The following is a 21,428-nucleotide window of genomic DNA, read 5'->3' as shown; positions in this document are numbered from 1 at the left end:
GGCCAGTGCGTCACGGCGAGGGCCCTGCAAATGAAACCGAAGATTCGGAGACGCCCCCGCCCCATCTCCCGATTCGCTTCCCCGATCAGCGCCCACAGCAGGCGGCCCACATGGCTTCTCCCCGCTCCTACCCAGCCCGGAGTGCAGCCACGTCTCCCGGGCGTCCTGCCCCAGGAGGAGCAGGCTCAGGAGTTTCGGCCGGAATGGTGGGGTGCCCCAGCCCCGCCCTACCACTTCTCTCAGCGGTCAACTCTGGGAGACGTCTGTAACAGGGCTGGGGCTGCCTTCTGGCTCCTCCTGTAGGGCTGGAATCGGGGATGGGGGCCTGGGGATCAGGATGGGAAGACAGAGACCCCATGGGGGCGGGGCGGGGGCACCCGAAGGGTGGGGGAGGCGGCCCTCAGCCCGGCACCCAGCTCTGGTTGGGGGGCGGGGCCCCGGCCAGACCGGGAGGCGGTGGAGGCAGGGCCGAATCGAAGTTGAAGTCCATCTCGTCGCTGTCCATGAAGTCGTTGAGGATGATGGACTCGACGTCGCACTCGAGGCTCCCACTGAACATGTCGAGGTCCAGGTCGGCCGGGAAGCGGTCGGGCGCGGCACCCAGCGGCCCAGCGGCGGCGGCTGCGTACGGCCCGGGCAGCGCGTCCAGCAAGAGGCCGCCGGGCGGGCCCCCGAAGACCGCCGCGTGGCCGGACGGAGCCAGGCCCGCCGCGCCCGCCTCGCCGGGCAGCGTCATAAGGCTGATAGGGTGGGCTAAGGCACTGCGCGAGGGGGCCGGCGGCGCGTACGGGGTTGCCCCCTTGCCGGGGTAAGCAGCGGCCGCGCCTGCCAGCGCCAGATCTCCCGGCGCGCCCAGCATCGGACCGGGCCTCGGCGCGGGCGGCGGCGGCAGCGCGGGCAGCGCCCCCGGGCGGAAGGGCGCGGCGGCCGGCGCAAAGCTGGCCTGCTTGTTCTCCTGGATGGTCTGCATGGGCAGGCGGCGCAGTGCGCCCAGCGCCGGCGCCCCAAAGCCCCCGCCCCCACCGTAGGCGGCGCCCTTGCAGCCGCTGAAGTAGGCGGGCGCCCCGGCGCGGGCCCGCGGCCCGTACGCGTCCTGCGCGCCGTCCAGCAGGGCCTCCGGCAGCCCCGCGCCGCCGCCATGCAAGCCCAGCGGGCCTCCCAGCTCGGCCAAGCGGGGCAGCTCCCCAGGGCAACGCGCACCCAGCGCCGGCGACAGCGCGCTCGCCGGGCTCGGGTACATAAGCGGCGACGATGGGGCCAGGGCCTCCAGGGCCTCGTCGTCCTCCAACTCGGCCGCCTCGCCGAGCAGGGGTCGCCCGCCGCCGCCGCGGAAGTCGGCCCACACCTCGTAGTCGTCGCTGGCGTGTGAGGCCGGACTGGCAGCCCACTTGGCCGCAGCGGGCGTAGGCCCAGGGGCTGGCGCGCCCTGGGGGCTAGCGTCAGGGCTCCGCTCGGGTGCCTGCAGCTGCTTCTTTTTGCTCGCCTTGCCCTTGATGCGCAGGAACTTGGCCCCGTTGTCCATGGACACAGCCCTGCGCCGCGGAGTCTTGCCCGTCTTGCCGCCCTCGGGGTTCAGCATCCACCAGGAGCTCTTGCCTGTGCCCTCATTCTGTACACGGATGAAACGGGTGTGGAGCGACAGGTTGTGCCGAATGGAGTTCTGTGGCCGGAAACAAGGATGGGGCGAGGGAAGAGGGAGAAGCGATAGGGAGAAAATGGAGAAGAGAAGTGAGAGTAAACGAGAATGGAGAAGAGCCGGACGGGGAGAAAGGGGGACAATAAGGAATAACGGGGCAAAGGGGTTGGGCGGAGAGAGAAGGGGGTGCAAGTTTAAGTATCCGGCTGGACAAACACAGAATACCCATCTTCTTTCCCCGAACTCCCTTCCTCCCCCCTCCACCCCCCCCAACACACACGGACACTTCCCAGGGGGTAAGGCTGAAGCGTTGGGCCCATCCAGTCCGTTGAGGCCAGGCCAGACTCTACGAGGGTTACTCTGGGCCTGCCTGGACCTACAGCAGGGGCATGGGGACGCCCCCTCCCCTCTCCGCCAAGCCCCGCCTGGGCTGGCCAGGCTGCCAGAGCCCCCCAGCATATTATGTAAGGGCTCATGCCGCCGCTGCGGCTCATTTGTCCGCCCCCCTCTCTCCCCAGCCTGGCATGGCGCCAGGAGCCCGAAAACCCAGGGCTCCAGAAATCAATCTCGCAGTGACTGATTAAGCCCTGTTTAGAACTAATTGCTCTTTCGTGTGTGGGGAGAATAAATTACCTGCTTTAATTTCGTGTCTTTAAAATGCAACTGCAGGTAGAGAAGACTGTTAACCCTTTGCTGGGAGGGCCTGGCCAGGGAAAGCAAGATAGGCTGGGGGTCCCCCAAGGTGGGTATAGGGCCAAGACATTTCAGAGATTACCCCCAACCCCTTGGCGCTCCTGTGGACCCCACAGAGGCCTTGGATCCTACCAAGCCTCTCAAAAGACATCCATCAGCCAGGAAGACCTCAGACCCCACCTCTGCGCAGTGCCTGCCTTCAGGCCAGCCCAGCTCTCCAGCCTGCTCTGTGGGCTGCAGCCCGTCCTCCCCTCCTGTCCCACCTGCCAGAGTAGCTCTGCCCTCAAAGCCCTTTCTTTAGCTAGTGGAACCTTTACACAATCCCCACAAAGGAGGTGACATAATCCCTTGTCTGCTGCACCTCAGCACTTCCCTGGCCTTCACCTTTGCCACCCTTTTTGCCATATCCTCTCCTATGTTTCAGCTGTGCCAGTCTCCAGAGCTCCCCTGTCACTGCCAACTTGTTCAGGCTTGCCCTTAGGGCAAAGGAAGGCAGGGTCCACATCTCAAAGGACCTGGCTTCCACAGGGGCCTGGAGCAGAACTTCTGCTGGGCCTCCCACCTGGTGGCCTCACCTTCCGGCTCAGGCACTGCTGTGGAAACAGCATGGGCTTTGGAATCAGAAGGGCTGGGCAGGACGCCTGACTTCTTTGGCTGCCTAGCTATGTGACCGTGGGCTCTTTACTTAATCTCTTTGAGACGAAGTGAACTACTCTGAAAAAAAATGGAGATACATTCAGGAGCCACCTCATAAGGTTGTTGAATCTTTAAATGAAATAATTCATGTATGTGGAGGTGTTTGGTGAACACACCAGGTGCTTATGGACATTGGTTAAATCCCTCACTGTCCAAAAGACCTCCCCTACTTAGCTCACCTAACAGACCTCTGTCTCTATCTAGTTCATGTCATGCACTGAGTAGAACTGCTGGGCACTGACAACTCTGTGAAGCTGGCATTACCCCATCCCATTTATCAGGGAACGAAGGCCCAGGGGTGACATAACTTGTCTGCAGTACCACAGCTGGTAGACAGCAGTGCCAGGTCTGCCCAGCTCATGGACTTGCTCTTAACTCCTTAATCAACCAGCCACACTTGTAACCACTGCTCTGGGCAGACTCTCCCTCCTGCCACCTTCCCATCAGTCTTCAGGAGGATGGGGTCCATCCTGCTACCTAGGGTACCTCCAGCCCCTTACCCCCTGCTCCAGCTACTGACCAAACTCTTAAGGGTCCCAGGTTCCCTGTTTCTGGCACTTTCTGGCCTTGGGAAGCAACACCTGGGGCTCCAAGGTCCCTCCCAGTGTTGCCCTGCATGGCTTTTCACCTGGGAATCTGAGAGGAGAGGAGCTGGACCCCAAGGGAGTAGTACTCCCTCAAGTAGATCCTCACCCCTGCTCCTGCCCCTGCACCTGGCTCCCCAGCCCCTCCCCACCCACACCTGTGTTCAGGGGCCTTGGAGACCTCATGTGTTCTCCTCCCCTATGAGATGTCTGGCTTACTGGAGGCTCCACCTCCCACTTCTCCACTTCCCAGCTGGAGGTTAGCTAGGCAACACCTCTTTATCAATGTCACTATGTGCCAGCCCAGCTCCAAGTGTTGCGAGGAGGAGGGAGGACGTCACCAGGTACCAGCACCTACTGAGTATCTGTCTATACAGTCCTAGATGTGGTAATTACTTTATCTCATGTAATCGTTACATCAAAACCCTTACAAGGCAGTGAGTGTGATCCTCATGCCAAGATAAGGAGAGTGGGGCTCAAAGGAGAGTGGGGCTCAGAGGTTAAGTCACCAAGGTCACACAGCTTGAAAAGTGGCAGAGCCAGGTATCGATTTCAGGTTGGTCTTACTCTGAGTCTAAAGGACATCCCATTCTGCCAAGGGAGAGGGAAATGAGTCACAAAATTTCCAAAGAATCTTAGGAAGCCAGTACTCCAGAGCTTCTTAAACTCTCCATGTAAACTACCCTAAAGGCTGGCAGCGTGGAAGGGTGGGGGCTCCGTCACAAGCCGTTGTTGCAAAGTCGAAATTTCTTACATCTCCTGCTTCCTTTTTAAAATTCAAGGGAGTTTTGCACTGTACTTCATAATACATCCAAATTTTCTCAATAAAAAAATGATGTCTTAGATTACCACCTAGAACACATGCACCCAACCTATGAAGCTTGGCATCTTTGCCCCTCTGTCCCCTGCCCAGTCAGGTACCCCTGGGAGCTCTAGCCCCAGCCTGCCATTACAGCTGGTCTGACCCAGGGAGGGCTTGCCCGAGGTCGCCCCGGACCTGGTGGCAGAGCAGGGATGCCTAGGGCTCCTCTGCTCTGCCAAGCCTGACCCAGGGCAAGCCCCTCTCCTAGTCAGAGCTTCGGTTTCGTACCTGGAAACTGATGGAGATGGGCCAGTTGTACTCTGGGGACCTTTTCAGTTTCCCATGAAAATTCTTGGTATCCTCCAGCACAGGGCTTTCTTTTCTTTTTAAATTAAAGTAGTGGAACTGTTTGTAAATAGACTCTAATTTAGAACTTGAGTTTGGAAAACAGGCCATGGGGATAGGGTGGCAGAGCCCTGCCCACTCAGCATCCTCCCTCACACCCCTCACAGAGACAGAGGCCCTTGGAGGAGGGATCCTGCAGGCAGATGGAAGGGGCAGACAAGGCCTAGAGGGGTGCGGTGCCTTGCTAGGGTCACACAGGTCGGTGGGTCAGAGCTGATGAGGATCTGAGCCTCTGACACCTGAGCCAGGCTCTGTACCAGGTGTGCACCAAGGCCATGCCCGAGGAGAAAAGGTGGGTCCTGCAGCTCAGTCTGGCTCCTCAGGGCCCAACCAGCTGGTACCAACCAGAGCTCCCAGCCAAGATCCAGTGGCAAATGCTGATCCTAATTCTAGCTTGCCCGAAAGTTCTCCTGGGAGGCCAGAGGCCACAGAGGAGGCAGAGGAGAGAGACACCTCTGCCAGGCAGCAGTAACCAGGGCTCCCTCCCACTCAGGGTCACTTAGCAACCCGCCACCACAGCCATGGCTCCAGCATGCCCAGGCTCCCTTGGTGCCTAGAGCTGGGCCCGGCTTCTGGGGCCTTATACCTCCCTATAGCTACATCCAAGCCTGGTGCTGGTTCCCAGGGGAGATAGGACCTCCTGGATTTGTGGGCAGAGGAGAGGGGTGGTAGGTTACATCCTGTACCCACCCCACTCTCCCTTAGAACCTGAGGCTGGGCAGCCAGCCCCTGGGCCTCAGCTGCCAGAGAGAAAAGGCTGGCACAGTGCAAAGTGCATGGGCTCTGGCGTTAGATCTGGATTCCAGTTTTGACTCCAAACACTAACGAGCTGTGCAACCCTGGGGCAAGATGCTTTGAACCTCCATTTCCTCAATTGGCAATCTGCTCCCACCCTCGCTCCCAATGGTCCTCCACATAGTACTAGAGGGGTCCTTTTAAATACCTTGGAGCATGTCCAGTCCTGCCTACATCCCTTCAGTACCCACCCAGTCCCCATCTCACTCAGACTAATGGACAAAGGCCTTGCCTAGCCCACAAGACCATCTGTGACCTCTGGCTCCTCTCCTAACACTGCCCCCCTCGCCTCCCTCATTCACACTTTGCTGGCCCTCAAACTTGCCAGGCACGGTCCCACCTCAGTGCCTTTGTGTAAGGGGAAACACTGCTCCCCAGATGCCCATATAGACCTTTCATTTCCTTTGAGTCTTTGTTCAGCTGTCACCTTTTGCAAAGAGGCCCATCCTGACCACTCTGTAAAATCGCTTCTCTTCCCTAGCATTGCTGCCCTAAAGCAGTTATCACTTTCTAAATTAAACTATAATTTACTTATCTTCTAGGTGTATTGTTTATGGTCTGGCTTCCATTAGAATATATGTTTCGTGAAGGCAGGGATTTTTGTCTGTTTTGTTTACTGTGCTCTCATGTGTTTGGCGCAAAAAAAAAAAAAAGTTGCCATTGAGTTGATTCCAACTCCTGGCGTCCCCATGTGTGGCAGAGTAGAACTGTGCTCTACAAGGTTTTCAATGGCTGAATTTTTTGAAGTAGATTGCCAGGCCTTTCTTCCAAGGCACCTCCGGGTATACTCAAACCTCCAGCCTTTTAGTAAGCAGCCACACTTAATAAAACATGTTTGTAGAATGAATGAATAAGTGAAAGAATGAGTGAAAGAGAGGAAGAGTAGGAGAGAGAGAGGGGGAGGGAAAAAGAAAGAGTAAAGTGGGTCATACTGTGTTATAGAGAGAACTGAATGAGACTGGGTGGATTGCCTGGCACACAATAGGGGCTGAAAGGCAGGAACAGAGGACAAATGAGATACGGGCAGAAGGGTAGAGAAAGTCAGGAACAGCATGATCTACAGAGGAAAGTGCAGAGAAGAGTGAGGGCTTCAGGGCAAAGCAAAGAAGGGCTCCCAGGGTGAACAGTGTAGCTGCTCAACCAGCCTCCCTACTCTGATCCCTCCTGCTTCCCCCTGCTCCCCATGCAGACTTGGCTAACCCAGGGCTGCCCACTCAACCCAGCTTTGCTGGGGCCCAGGCCTCTCACACCTGTACCAACTGGGCTAGAAGATACTACAGGAGCCCCAGTGGGGTCAGAATAACTTTGTCCTTGCTGATGGTGCCTCCCTGGTGGACAGGGTTTGATCCATTTGGTGGCGGCAGCTCATCTATCCAGCAGGACACCCTCATCTATCCCCAGGACACTCTTTGCCCACGAGCAGTAATGCATTCATCTGACAGCACAGCCCCATTTATCCAGCACAACAGTCCCATTTATCCAGCAAGTACAACCTCATTTGCTAACAGCACTCCATTCACCTGATGGGCCCCTTCATTTATCCAGCAGGACACCCTCATTTATCCTCTGAGTCAGAGACTGTCCCTCCTCCTGTGGTGTGGCTGTGTTCTCTGATGGTGCAACCCGAATGATCCAGCAGGACGTCATCTCTCCTACAAGTACACTTTATCCCCTGACAGTACAACCTCATTTATCTAATAATGCAGCCTCACCTTTCCTCCAAGTACCACCTCATTCCCTGACAACACAACCTCGTTTATCTTCCAGTACAACCTCATTTCTCCTCCCAGCACAGCTCCATTCTCTGACAGTTCAACCTCATCCAATCTGACTTCTCCAGCCAGAGCCTGCCAGATCTCCAGGGTGGGTGGGGTAGAGAGAAGAGGGATTTCACCAACCACTGGCCCCTGGCCCCTGCCTACGGAGGGCTGCCTGGTGCTATGACTATGTCCAATCTCCCCAGGCCCAGAAAGGACCATGGACTTAGAGTTCTAGATTGCTTGACTCAGCCAACACTCCACCATTGCTCCACCTCCCATCTTGTCCCTTTCTTTGACCGGGTCCTCAGAATGGATTCAGGGACATGGGCTCCCATGCCGTGTCATCTTCTTGCCCTGTGATCCTGGGTTCTGCTTTCTGGGGCACATTCAGTGGTGCACTGGTAAATATTTAACAACCAGCACTCCAAGGGGTAAAAGGACTGTCTAATTGGTAGCCCTTGCTGGTTTCTGTGATGTAGATATGCCCATTGTAGCTGTTTTCAAGGTGCCCATGTGACATCACTGATGCAGAACTGGGAAGAAACACATACTCCCATGAGCCAGTGCAAGCCGACTCCCTCCCACCCCTGGCGTGTGCCTCAAATACTGAGGCAGGAGAAGGGCACCGCCTACTACATGCCAGGCTTAGTCTAGTTTCTTGTAATCCTGATAACCCTCCTGCAAGTAGGTACTGCTATTTTACAAAGGGGGGGAACTGAGGCTCAGGTGGGCTGAATGACTTCCCTGAGGCCATGCAGCTAGAAAGTGGTGGGCCAGGTCTGGATCCCAGGGCTACTGGATTCCAAAGGTGAGACTTATCCCACCATGCCAGTGTGGCTGAAGTCATGCTGCCCTGCTGCCCACCCCAGTGATCACCTCTGCCTTAGGTCTCAAGCCCCAGCTGTTCTGGCTTTCATCAGAGACCAGAGGTTCCCCCACCCCCGGTCCTGTGCTACCTTTTGGGCTCCCAGATACCTGGGAGTTTCCAGGGCCCTCCTAAGTTCAGTCCTGGGTCTTGGGTCTAACCATCCAAGCCCAGGCCAGGTGTGGACACGTCTTCAGGTTCCACTGCTGTCCAGGGCTCAGCCCAACCCTCCCTCAGGAAGTAGTTCCTGGCTATCTGGTAGGGATGATGATGGTCCTGCTCCTACCCAGAGCAGAGACCACCCTGACGGGCTGTGGTGAGACCTCTGCTCTCCTCCATGACTCTCATCTTCTTTCACCCTCCTTCCCTCCCTTCCTGCTGAAGAAATGTCCAGGGCAGGGGTTGAAATCCTAACTTCATCCATGTGACCCTTAGACTTCCCCTATAAATAAAAAAAAGGGGGTAACAATTCCAACATTTGCAGGGAGAATGGATGAGATCCTATATGTCAAGAATCTCATTTCCTCCCTGCGTCAGAGCTCAGGAGCAGCTCCAGCATTCTCCTTTCCATCCCTAGCCACCTAGCCCATTCTGGAGCCCCATCCCGGCCTGGGAGCACATGCCCATCTCAATAGAGCTACAGTCTCCCCAGGGGTCACTTGACCTGCTGCCTGGGGTAAAGCTGGGGTGCTTAATCAGGCAGGCTTCCTGGCAGAAGAGGAAGGCAGGGGCCTGAGGCTATGTGGGTAGATCCTTGGCACTACAGGCTACAGTGGGGGTCGGGGAGAAGGGCAGGTAGGAGCATCAGGGCCATAAGTGGTGACAGGTAAGTGGGTTTGGAATTAGCAGTGGAATAGAAGTGAGCAGCCAGGGGTCAACAGAAACCAAATGTCCAAAGCAAGGATGTGAGGTCAAGGGTAAGGTCCTAGTACCACCTTCCCCCACCACCAGAGAGGGCAGAGCCCACACACCCAGGCTGGGTAGCAGACAAACCAGCAAGTCTAAGCACATTCATACTCAAAAGTCCATGGTTCCTCATTGCCCATGGGCTCGAGTCCAACTCCAGACTGACACTCAAGAGCCCTTTGATGCCCTCAAGCCTCATCACCCTCATTTTCTTAAGCCCTATTGGGGTTCCAGCCACCCCAGATGTCTCACACCTCCATGCCTTTGCACATTCTGTCCCCTTTACCCTTCTTCTTCTCTCTGGCCAAAAAGCCTTTGCTCCTCCATCAAGACCAGTACTATGGCCCATTTCCTTGCTCCTTCTGCACTCCCCCAATATACAGTTGCACCCACCTCAGTGCTACCCCAAAGGTGTAACTGCACAATGTAATATAATTGTGTGTGATCCACACTCCTCACTTGACTGTGAGCTGTGCAGGGGGCAATCCTTGGCTCACAGTAAGTTAGCTCATAAGGTGGAAGCCTCAGCAGCCAAGAACCCCTCAAGCCTGCCATTTCTGTGGCGCTTTTCAGCTCCAGACCCAGCCTCCTCCTCCCTGATTTCCCCTGCAGCTCCTGACGCCTCTGCCACCTCCCGGCTTCTCCTCAGCACCTCCTGATCCTCAGGGGGATACAGCAAAGTGAAGATAGGAAAGAACTGCCATGTACTGAACACAAGCCAAGTACCATGTACTGTGCTGGGCACTCAAATATTATCACTTCATTGGAACTTTGTAACAACCCTCTGAGCTGGTTTATCATCCCCATCTTACAGATAAGAAGTGGAGGCCCCAAAAGGCACACTGAGTTGCTCAAGGTCACATAGCTGTAAGTGATGGTGAATTCAAACCCAGGCCCCTTGCATATCCACCTGCCCTGAGATACCTCGTGGGGGGAGGGGGTGGGTGCGGGAGCTAAAGCCAGGCAGAATCCTCCAGGGTGGGCCTGAGGTGAGGGGTGGGGGCTGTCCATAGTGGCTCAGCAACTCCTCCACCGACCCCCCTTCCTCCTCCAGGATTAAATGAGATCCCTAAGTGAAGATTAAATGAGAGCCCTTCAGACCTCTCCCTGTGTCCCTTCAGTCAGAGCCCCCTCCCTCCCTGTAGATGAACACCTCCCCACACCCCTGCCCCAGGCCCTGGGAGCAGCTGCGGTGACCTCACCCAGCTCTGCCCTGGGTGGCTCTGGGGAGGGCCCAGCAGCTGTGCCCCAGCCCTACAGGCTGGCTCCTGGGGGGAGAAGAGGAGGAGTGGGCATGGTGCCAAGAGAACCATCTGCTCTCCCAGGGGCATGGCCACCCGCACAGATACTGGCCTTGCCCCCGGGGGCTGTCCTTGGCCCTCTGTCCCCATGCCAAGGTGCTCCAGGAGCCCAGGGCAGCCCACCCAGACCAAAGTACCAGTCCTCATCTGCCATCTGTCTTCTCCCAGAGACTGAGAGGTCCTTGCAGGACACTGGTGGAGTGCCATGAATGTGCGGTGAAAAATGAACAAGTGATTCGGGTAAGCACCAGGGGCAGAGGACAGAGGCCCGTGCTGGGTGTGCTGAGCGCTGCCTGCCCCAGTCCGTCCGCCAGACTGGGCTAAGAGCCTACAATCCCCTCCTGGGGGCCTCCATCCTCACACATCTGCTCAGCTGGCAGGTGCCTCTGGCAGAGGGCAAGCCCCTTCCCCCAAGGCCCCAGCTCAGGTTACAAGAGGAGGCCAGGCCAGCTGAGGACAGGGGGAGAGGGAGGGGGAAGAGAAGGCGGTACAGCTTCCCAGAGTGTTGCTGGGAGGAGAACTCTGATCTCTAGATCGGACTGAGAGCCAGAGAGGGAAGAGCTTTGCCCAAGGTCACACAGCCTGCCACTGGGGCCAAGAGAAGCTGATATCTGGGGCAGGCAGCCCTGGGTTCAAGTATGACCTTGAGCAAGTTATTTCCCTCATCTATCAGTGGGGAGCCTAAAACTGACCCGTTTACCTCCCAAGGCCATGAGGAAGGTTTTCTGAGAAAAGGAAAGGGAAGGCTCAAAAAAAACAAACCAAACCCAGAGTAGAACTGCCCCATAAGGTTTTCAAGGAGTGGCTGGTAGATTGGAACTGCCAACCTTTTGTTTAGCAGCCACAGCTCTTGACCACTGTGCCACCAGAGCTCCAGAGAAGGCTCAGTAGGCTGGAAAGCAGTGGATCCAAATAAGGGCAGGAGGGAGCTTGACCACGCTGGATATCTGACATCCCCTCCCCCGCCCCAGCATGCACGTGCACAGACATACACACCCACACACACAATTTAGCATCTCTCAGAGGTCAGGGCCCAGAGACCCCTACACTGCATGTGGGGTGGTTCCTTTGCCCAGATCAATGACTGAACAACAGTAACGATATCTGCCAAGCATTCCCTGGGACTTTACATATCTCTCTCCTGAAATTTTGGGCATAAATCCTATTATTATCCCATTTTGTAGAGAAAGAAACTGAGGCTTAGTTACCTAAGGCCACACAAGGGGTGAGTGGTAGAGCTAGGGGTGAGCAAGGGTAGAGCAAGGGGCTAGTGGTAGCTTCTCCTTCCCTGTTTGTCTCCAGGGCTCAAATTTCTAACGTTACTACCCTGTTCACCTCCAAAGAGAAGCACCAAAGAGTGTTGAATGGCACCTCAGGAAAAAGGGTGGAAGTTGGGCTTGGCATCTGGCACTCCCTGAACTGCCACCCTATCTTGAGCTATCTTCTCTCCTGGACCCAGGCCCAGGCCCATGGTGGGCACCTGAGCCAGTCTTTCCCTCCTGTCTACCTCTACACCAACCTAGAGTGATCCTTCTGTCTACCCTCCCAGAGCTTGGAGTTTCTGGGCATGGCATTCAAGGCCTCTGACCCCAGGCCCCTGCTTGCTTCTCTAGCCTCAGCTCCTGCCAGGCTCTGGCCAGCACAGACCTTGTGGGGCTCCCTAAAGAGTCCCAAGGGTCTGCTGGAATGCCCGCCCCCACCTCCAAGTACTCAAAACTCATTATCTGGCCTTCTATTGTGACCCTGAGCAATTTTTAGCCTGAATCAGAATTGGGTGTCCTTATCTCCCCAGCTTGACCTGTGGGTACTCAAGGTCAGCTAGCCAATAGGGTTCTTCTCTGAACAGGACTGCATGCTGTACACAGTAGGTACCCAGTGGTTGCAGCCCTGGATTACAGTGAGCAGAAGGAGCTGCCATTAGCACCCATGCAAGCTGACCTGGCACTCCTCAGACAGCGCTCCATCAGGGGAAGGAAGCCAGGGACCCCGGGCTGTTTCCCAGACTGGAAGCAGTAGGGCCACACTCCAAGAAAGAGCAGAGAGATGAGACAAATGATTGGGGGGCTGGGGAAAGAGACCAGCTTGGGTTAGCCTGGCCACAGGACTGGACTAGGGTGAAGTCAGCCCGGAAGGTTTCGTTTCTGCCATTTTATTTCTCTTCCCCTAAATCTCCTCATCTGCAAAACCGATAGCAATGGTACCAGCTTCCCAGGGTTGCTGTGAGGTTTGATAAAAGCGTGTATGCAGTGGCACATGGCAGGCATGATCCCAAGCTGAAACAGTTCAGTGTGGCTAAAGCAAGGGTCACAAGACAGGAGGGGTAAGAGATGTAGCTAGGGAGGTGACTGGGACCGGATGATCAAGGCCTTGAGTGTCATGCTTGGGTCCCAGGACTGGCTGCTTCAGGAACAGCACTGGGTGGTACACATGCTCCTCTTGTCCCCTGCACTAGATGGGAGCTATCAGAATGCAGGGGCTGTGTCTTTTCATTTTCTTACCATTCTAGACAGGCCTGCTCTAACATTTCCCCTCCCTCCTGTAGCCAAAGGCTCTCAGTGGCTAACACGTCAGTCCTGGCTGCCGACTCTATTCTCTCCAGCCATATCCTATCCAATGGGACCCATAAGATATGGGGGGGTGGAGGTGTACATGTGTTTCAGGTGGTGGCTCAGACCCTTGGATCTGACTGCACAGGGGTCAGATTTCTGGGAGGACCAACAAGGGGCAAGGTAGAAAAGAATGGGCTCAAACTGGACAGCCTGCTTGGAGAAGGAGCTGGTCCATGCTGGGAAGAAAAAAAGAAAGAGTGACAAGCAGGAGGCCAGGAAGCCCTAATCTAAGGCATCGGTTCGGAATCTGACCCATCACCAGAAACACCTGTTAACATATAGCTTCCTTAGCCCGCCCACTGAGAATCTGATACAGAAGGTCTGAGATGGGGACTAGAAACGTGTATTATCTAAGAGCTAATATCTAGGTGACTGATTGTCAGACAGGTTTGCAAACAACTAGAGATTTAAGACAGGAATTCTCAGGGAGGTGCTTTGGGTTCCAGAATCACCTGAGTCTTTGTTCAAACCACCCAAGTGCCATCTAGATTCTGAAGGATGTCCCAAGGGATCAGGCCATGAGAGTGAGCTTGTGACAATGGCAGTAGGTACAGGCTGAGAACTCCAGAAAAAAGTGGGAATTCAAAGGTGGCCTGAGGTTAGAGGCAGCATGGAAAGTGGGAGGGAGGGCAGGGCCTAGACAGGCCCAGCAGAGGGCCAGGAGTCCAAACAGCAGTTTGGGTGTGGCTGGCTCCCAGGGGGAACTGAGGAGCCCCAAGGGTTCTCCAGTAGGAGAGTGCTTTGGGGCAGAAGGGCTGGCTGATGTGTGGGGCTGAGATAGCACTGGCTTTGGAAGTAGGTGAAACATGGTAAAACAGCTTCTGAGAAATCCACGATCTGCCTTGCCCCAGCTATGATACCTGCCAAGTGAGATCTTTATGGGCCTCCATTTTTTCAGCTGCAAAATGGGGCTATTAAATGTTTCCAGCAGGACCCAGGGAGGATGAAATGAGAATTTATGTGAAGTGCCTAACCAACTGCCTCACACTCAGGCATTAATTCTCCTTCCCCTTTCCACAAGAGGCACCCCTTTAGAGACCACAAAGGTTTCTCCGCAAAGACGGAGGCCCTGGGGGGAAGGTGTGGGAGGCCCCTCCCCCACACACCACCTGGCCCCCCTCCCACCTCCACATATGGGTTGGGGGGTGGGGAGAGGCAGCAAACAGCCAAACCCTCCCAAACAGGAGTTGGTTTCCATGGTAACCAGGGTGCTAGGAGGGGGGGCCACTCCAGATCCAGCTGTCCCCCTGAGCACCCTACCCAGCCCCAGAGCCTCAGCTAATGCCCACCCAACAACACCCTGAACCCCCATCTGTCTGCTCTGGGGACCAGCTGGGACTGCCATTGAACACTGCCTTCATTGTGCCCGAAGCGTTTGCCACCTGGGTACTTCCAGGGCAGGGTAGGCATCTCCGAGCAGGAGTCCCAAGTTTGACTCCATCCACACCTGTACTCACACTTTCACTGTGAGAAGTCCTCTCTTGGTAGCATGTGCCCTCTGTTCCAAGGAACCCCTCATGGCTCCTGGGAGCAGACTTTAAGTCACAGCCACAAAAGGACCAGTAATCAAGTTAAGGTCCTTTAGATACAAATGAGAATACTGAGGACCAGAGTGGCAAAAAGCTTTGCTCTAGCTCACACACTGGATCAGGTTCCCAGACAGATGCCCTGTCCACCCCTTATCCACCCCCAACTCCACAGCTCCTTCTGACCCCAAAAGACTGAGCTAGGACCCCCTCCATCCTAGTGATGCTCTTTAACAATAGAATGGGCTATCCCAGAGACTGTGAGCTCTTAATCACTGGGAGTATGTGATAAGGGGAAGAAGCAAGGAAGGGTATTAGGTTTCATGATTCCCACCTCCCCTAGAGACCAGAAGCTGATTTGGGGGTGGAGGGATTGGGCACTAGTGTGGAGGTAGGTCCAGCCCCACCCTCTCCTGTTTCCCAGGTACCCACTCCCAAGTTGGGAGGCAGGGCCACAAGCTGCTGGTGAGTCATTTGCAGGGTGCAGGAGCCCGGTGAGGTGAGGAGGGGACTCCCCCTGCTCTAGCTAATGCACCCATATCCCATAGGGTCATATCCACAGGTACAGTCCATGACCACCTCCTCAGCCCTCACAAGACTCAGAGGGGCCTCCATAGTCCACGGCACCCCACAGGGTCGCTGTCACCAGCTGCCACTTAAAGTAAGGCGAAGGTGGGCTGCAAGGAAAGCCCCTGCACTTTCAGAGTCCAAACCCAAGCCCTTTCCTCCAGCTTTCTTCTCCAGCCCCACCCAATGGCACAGAAAGAGTTTCAGGCTTTGAAGGGGGTTCAATTCCCAGGTCTGCCACTTTCTAGGTATGTGACCCCAGGGCACACTTCCTCTCTCAAGTCAGGTTCCCCATCTAGAAAGCAGGGATGCTAATACCCACCTTGCAGGATGGTGGAGAGGATTTTAAGGAATGTGCACCTGGCTAGTGGCGGAAGCTCCCGGAACTGGGCCCCTCCTTCCTGGGCTTCTCAACCCTCCCCGCCCTCTGGCAGGGCCCCTGCTGCTCCTCAAACTCCCCTCCTTGCTCTAGTTAGTCCTGAGGCTGCAGCCTTCAGGACTTGCAGGGAGGGGCCCCCGACCCACAGAAAGTGGGGGCTGGGGGGCCGCTGAACTTTCGAACCCGCAAACCCCCCGCGCCGTTCATTACCTTAACGCGAGTTAAAAATAACCGTCTCATCTCTTTAAATTAGACTGTCTGCAATTACCGCCTGGCACGGCGCTGCCCGCCATCGTCCCGCTGGAGCGGCGCCAGGTGGCAGGCGGGGCCCTCACCCTGTCTGTGGGTCTGTCTGCCTCCCGTACCCCTCCTCTTCCCCCCGCGGCGCAGCTACCCTAAGGGCCTCCCGGCAGCCCGCCTCCAGGGCTCCCCAAGTTGCGAGGATAGGGGGCCAGGCACTCAGAGCCGTCAGGGGTGAGGGGGTCCTCGGGGAGCTGAGGACTGGGGTGGGGGCACTAGAACATAGCCATGGGGGAGGGGAGTTGGGAGGCCCGGGAAGCCGGAAGGGCCCGCAGCGCGCCAGCGCTCGTGGGTGGGTGTGAGCAGGTGGCCGTGGGAGTCTGCCGGGCGTGCCAGCAACTGTGCCAGGAGCGGCTGGCACGGGCTCGTGCCCAGGAGGCGGGCAGCTGCCAGCCCCTCGCTCGTGCAGCGAAGGGGGTGAGGACACGCCCCGCCCCCACCAGCCCTGGGCTCACACTGCCTTCTCCTGCACCCCTACAAGCCCCTGGAGCTAGGGATCCCCACAGGACAAAGGAGGAGGGTGCCTTGCTGGAGCAGACTGGGGGGGGTGGGTAGAAAGAAGGGGGAGCCCCCTATACTCACACCCAACACTCAGCTGGGGCTGTAGGAGGACACTCACCTGGGCCTCTTAGCCAAGCCCCTCCCTTCCAGCTCCCACCGTACCTGGGACCTTCTGGGCAGATAGGGGTAGCACCACCACCACCCCATCTCACCCCTTAAGGATCAGGTTGCTCCATAGTCTGGGACAGAGCAGCTCCAGCCCCAGCCCCTGAGGGAGGAGGGAAGTCCCCAGGCACTGCACTGCCCCCCCCACACCCCCCTCTTCAGTCCTCTGTCAGTCCGTCCCCCTCCCCAATCCCCCCAGGCCTGCAGACAGGAATGGGAGGTGCCTGGGCCTGGCCTGGGAGCTCCCAGTGGAGCTGGCAGCCAGGAAACACAAAAGCAGGCAGAACAACTCCAGGGGCCCTAAGTGGAAAGAGCACCAGGACCCAGAACAGCCTGGAAGGCTTCCCAGAGGAGTCGGGGCTAGGGAAGGTGGAGCTGGAGCATCTGAGAGAAAGTGGGAGGCCCTACCCAGATAGCCACACTCCTGGGCCACTGCAGACAGAAGGGTCCTCCTGTCCAAACCCTCATCCCAGGCCTGAAGACCCTTGCCCCAGGGGAACACTACCAGCCTCTTTGGCCAGGTGCCAGTGCTAAGCCCAGCCCTTCCCTAGGCCTCAGCCCTGGTTTAGGTGTCCTGTGCCTGCCAGGGTCATGCCTTTTCCAATTCCTCTTCTCAGCACCACCCAGCTGCCTCCCCACATCACAGATCAAACCACAAGGCAACAGCAAGCACTTTAGCCCTTCCTGACCTGCCCACTCCATCTTGGCCATGCCACCTTAGTGCTCTCAGCGCCAGCCTGGCACACCCAAGCTATCGCCCACATCCAGCCTGCACATTTCTACCTCCTTGCCTTGGCATGTGCAGGTGGAAGACCTTCTCTCAAATTCTACCCTCCCCAGTGAAGGCAGAGCCCTGGTGGCACAGTGGTTAAGAGCTCGGCTGCTAACCAAAAGGTCAGCAGTTCAAATCTACTAGCTGTTCCTTGGGAACCCTATGGGGCAGTTCTACTCTGTCCTATAGGGTCACTATGAGTCAGGATCAATGCGATGGCAACAGGTTTTTTCTAGTGAAGGCCCAGATTAAGTGCTACCTCCCCTGTGAGGACATTCCCGTTCCCCAGAGCATCAAGCCCACCACCATGCCAGCCCTTCTTGTCTGTAAAACACAGGGTCTACCTGAGCACTGCTGCATTTGAAGGCAGGTCCAACACCTTCCCCATGAGTCCCCTGACCCTACCTAACACAGGCTTGGCACACCCCAGGGATTCAAGTGTAACACTTATGGGGGAGGGCAAGGAGGAAGGAAAAATGCGCCCTGGACCCAGCCCTGACATCTGAGGTGTACCATAGTCCCTGTCAACCTGAGCTTGGTTGGGAGTTGGGGGTGGCCCCTCTGCCAGGTCCCTAGAGGGGTTGACTAGGAACAAGGGGCAGGACATAGGCATAGGCAGCCCCAGGAATGAAAGAGGAAAGAGGCTTTCCATGGAACCTGGGTGGGGTAGGAGAAGGACAGCCACTGAAGGGACAGGATGGGGCAGGCCAGAGATCCCCCTGACCAGCCCCCTCCAATGCCTGGGTGGTCTCTGCCAGGACCTAGGTCAAGAGCCCAAGCCAGAGGCTCCCTCTCCAGTTCTGCAGCCCCGGGCTAAGCCTCCCAGGGCTCCTTCCTTCCAGAGCCCAGGTGCAGAGAAGGCCAGCATGTCCCCAGCAGCATGGTGCAGTGGAAACTACATCCAATGGGCAGGCTGAAGACATGGGTCCTCATCCAGGGCCTGCTGCTTAGTGATGACCTGAGAAAAGTTCCATCCCCTTCCAGGCCTCAGTCTCCCAGTCTGAGAAATGAACTTACGGGACTCAAGTTTTACATTCTAGGGTTTATATCTGCCCTTGTTCAAAAGCCTCGATGTCCTCCCTTCCGGCCCTCAGCTGCCAGCAGGATACTGTCCCGAGGCTCTGTGGGGCATCTAGAAGCTCAAGGAAGAGAACCTGGACTCTGGAGGGAGTTACACCTCAGCTGTAGTACAGCTTTCCCATTTACTCAATGTGTGACCTTGGGCAGTTCGCTTCTCCACTCTGGGCCTCAGGGCCTTCCTCTGTAAACGGGGACAGTAAAATCCACCTCAGAGACTGCTGAGAGCATTAAAGGAGATGTGAGAAGGCACTTGGCAGAGTTTGGCCCCAAGACTTCTTTCTCCACTTCTAGTCTCATGTCCCTTCTTTCCATCTTCCCCCGTCCTCCCCATTAAGTCCCAGCTGGAACTCCACCTCCTACAGGAAGCCCTCCTGACCTATTCCAGCCCACAGTACTCTCCTCTGCCTCAGCAACATCCGAACCATCCGCAAAACACAACCACCCATTTCCTGTCTCTGTAGCCACAGCACAAGCCCCTCATGGTCACTCCTTTTGCCAGACATGCACTGGTAGCTCCTTGGTGCCAGGCTCTATGCTGGGTGCTTCAGGCATAGAGATGGCAATGACACTGCCACTGCCTTCCAAAGGTGTCGGTGGGGAAGGGAACTGAGACATGACACAAACTACTAAGACCCAAGGCAGGCAGAGAAAGGACCAGAGAAGGGGAAACCCTAAGCTAGCTAAAACAGGTTAGGGAAGACTTCCTGGAGGAGGCATCGGGACCTCTGCCCTTGAGGACAGGGACTATATCTATAGGAGGAGGTGGACAGTGGGACATGGCAAGGGGAGCAGGGAGGGAGGTGAGAGCAAAGTCCAAGGGCTGGACACACTTTTGGGAGGAATGTGTTCTGGTGGGGGTTGAGCCCAAGGTGGACTGGAGAGGGACTAGGGAAAGAGACCCATGTCTGCTTCTCCAGCCTGTGCCCCTCACCCCCACAGTGGCCAGCAATTGAGACAGTGAAGCCACCAGTGTGAGGCCTGAGTGTATTGGGCTCCCAAGTCAGGACACATGGCCCTACACTGCAGCCGCTGGGCATCTTGAGCCACCCCTGTGCACAAGCCTTCCCGCCACCCACTTGTACACATCCTTGCTTTGATCCTGACTGTCTACCACCATCACAGGGCACATGTCATGCCTCCCTCAAAAAGACCCCTTTCCCCATAAGGAGACTGACATTCAGTCCCTGACAGCTCTTCTCTGACACCTCACTCCCTAGGAACAGCCCCCCAACCTCCTTTCTCCCAAAGGCACAGACTATACCTATTCCCCAATAAGATGGCCAGAGGAGGAGATGGTTCTGGAGGCCACAATCCAGTCAAACCCCTGCCCTCACTCAAGACGGCTGGCCCCTTCCCACTGCTGACACTGAGGCCTCCCTGGGGCTCCCCTACCCCTCCTCCACTCCCAAACGCATCTGGGCTCAGAAAGCCAGGGTAGTGGAAGACAAGCAGTCTAGGGAGGGCAGGGCAAGATTCCCAGACCACAGCACCCTGCCCTCAGACCAGCAGGGGTCATCACCACCACCCTCAAGCTGATCTAGGTAAGGAGGGGTGGGGGCGGGACAACTGCCCCACAGAGGACTCAGAGCTTCCCAGGTCACCTGACAGAGTTCCCCAACCTCAGGCAGGTTGGTGCCCTAAGGTGAACTCCTGGAGCCATACCAAGAGCTGTGGGTCCAGGGTCACACTGTATCCAGGGACCAGCTCCAGTAAGAGCAGTGGGAAAGATGGAGGAGAGGGGTGGAGAAGCAGCCATTGGCCCCAAGTCGTTATTCCAGCTCTTTGAGAAGGTGCCCAGGGGGCAAGGGTAAAACAAGAGTAACACAAAGGTAACTCGCCTGGGTAACGGGGGTGTCGGATGTTCCTCGCTATGCCCTCAAGGACGGGGTGGGGTGTTTCACGGCCGGAGTCCCTCGGGGGCAGCTCAGAGAGGCAGTCCCCTGTTGCCCCAGCAGACCTCCCGCCCGGCACCCAGGGCACACACACAGCTGCTCCCTGCACGCCTCAGCCATCTGACAGCCAGCCCCAAGCCCCGGGCATATTCTCAGTGACCCCTGGGGCTCCCCAGGGGCCCTCTCAACAGCCTGCCCGCCCAGCACCCAGGCACACACAGCAGGCCCCTGGAAGCCCTAGCCGGCGTCCCCAGCTCCCCCTCCCCAGCTCGACGTCCCCACCTTCCAGCCGGCTGAGCTGTTGCTGTCGCCTTTATCCTTGAAGTAGGGCACGTAACGGACCATCCAGTCGTAGATCTGTGAGAGCGTGAGCCGCTTGTCCGGGGCGCTCTCGATGGCTTTGGTGATGAGGTCGGCATAGGACAGGTTTCCCCACGCGTTCCGCCGGGAGCTCTTCGCTTTCCGCAGAGGTCCGACCTCCGCACCCAGCGGCGGCGCTGGGGCCATCGTTGGGGCTGTCGCCCGGCGCTCCTGCCCGCAGTCCTCGGCGACCTCAGCCACCCCTGCGCCCAGCGCTCCGTCCTCGTCGCCGGCCAAGTCGGGCTGCGGCAGGGGCCAGGTACACGAGCGCGGCCGGCTCTGCGGCGCGAAGTCCGGGTCCACGTCCACCTGATGCGCTCGCAGCTTCGCAGCCATGGTCCCGCCCGGCTCCGGCAAGGAGGGGAGGGAGGCTCCGCGGAGGGTGGGCGGGCGGCTCCGGGATCTGCGCGCCCAGGGGAGGCCCGCGGGAGGGGTCCCTGGCGGCGCCGGCTCAACCGCGGGGCGCCATGGACCGGGGCGCGGAGGCAGGGGGCTGGACGCACTGGGGAGCACGAAGGGAGAGAAAGATGCGGGGAGTGAGGGGGCGGCGGCCCCGGAGCCCAGCGGGCACACACCTCGCCCAGCTCCGCTTCTAGCACCTGCCGCCTGCCTGCGCCTGCAGCCACCACCGCCACCGCCGCTGCCGCCGCTCCCCGGGCGCCGGCCCCGCGCGCGGGTCCCGCTCTCCCGGGACGAGGCTGGATTGCACCATGCCGGAGCCCGAGCCCGGGCTGCAGCCCGTGCCTCCGCCGCCTGGTGAGCGCCGCTACCGCCGCCGCCGCTCCGGCTCCAGCGCCAGCTCCCGCTCCCGCCGCGCTCAGCGCCGGCTGCACC

At 57.5% G+C, this 21,428-nt stretch overlaps 1 protein-coding gene across 1 annotated transcript; it reads right to left on the bottom strand.

Annotated features, from left to right (window-relative positions):
- Nucleotides 1-393: 393 nt before the first annotated feature.
- Nucleotides 394-20,972, bottom strand: FOXO6 (forkhead box O6). Its single transcript, XM_064281811.1, has 2 exons — nucleotides 20,517-20,972; nucleotides 394-1,660 (listed from the first exon to the last, which is right to left on the bottom strand). Exons 1-2 carry the CDS (start codon nucleotides 20,928-20,930, stop codon nucleotides 401-403), a joined length of 1,674 nt encoding a protein of 557 aa, XP_064137881.1. The 5' UTR covers nucleotides 20,931-20,972; the 3' UTR covers nucleotides 394-400.
- Nucleotides 20,973-21,428: the final 456 nt, after the last annotated feature.

The sequence above is a fragment of the Loxodonta africana genome, chromosome 3, assembly GCF_030014295.1.
Source record: "Loxodonta africana isolate mLoxAfr1 chromosome 3, mLoxAfr1.hap2, whole genome shotgun sequence".
NCBI classification, from domain to species: domain Eukaryota; kingdom Metazoa; phylum Chordata; class Mammalia; order Proboscidea; family Elephantidae; genus Loxodonta; species Loxodonta africana.
This window is presented reverse-complemented; position numbering and strand designations above follow the sequence as displayed.

Excerpts from the sequence above, each read along its gene's own strand:
- FOXO6 (XM_064281811.1), bottom strand. The coding sequence starts at position 20,930 with ATGGCTGCGAAGCTGCGAGCGCATCAGGTGGACGTGGACCCGGACTTC. Across the intron at positions 1,661-20,516 it reads ACAGCTCAGCCGGCTGGAAG|AACTCCATTCGGCACAACCT; the intron begins GTGGGGACGTCG and ends TTCCGGCCACAG.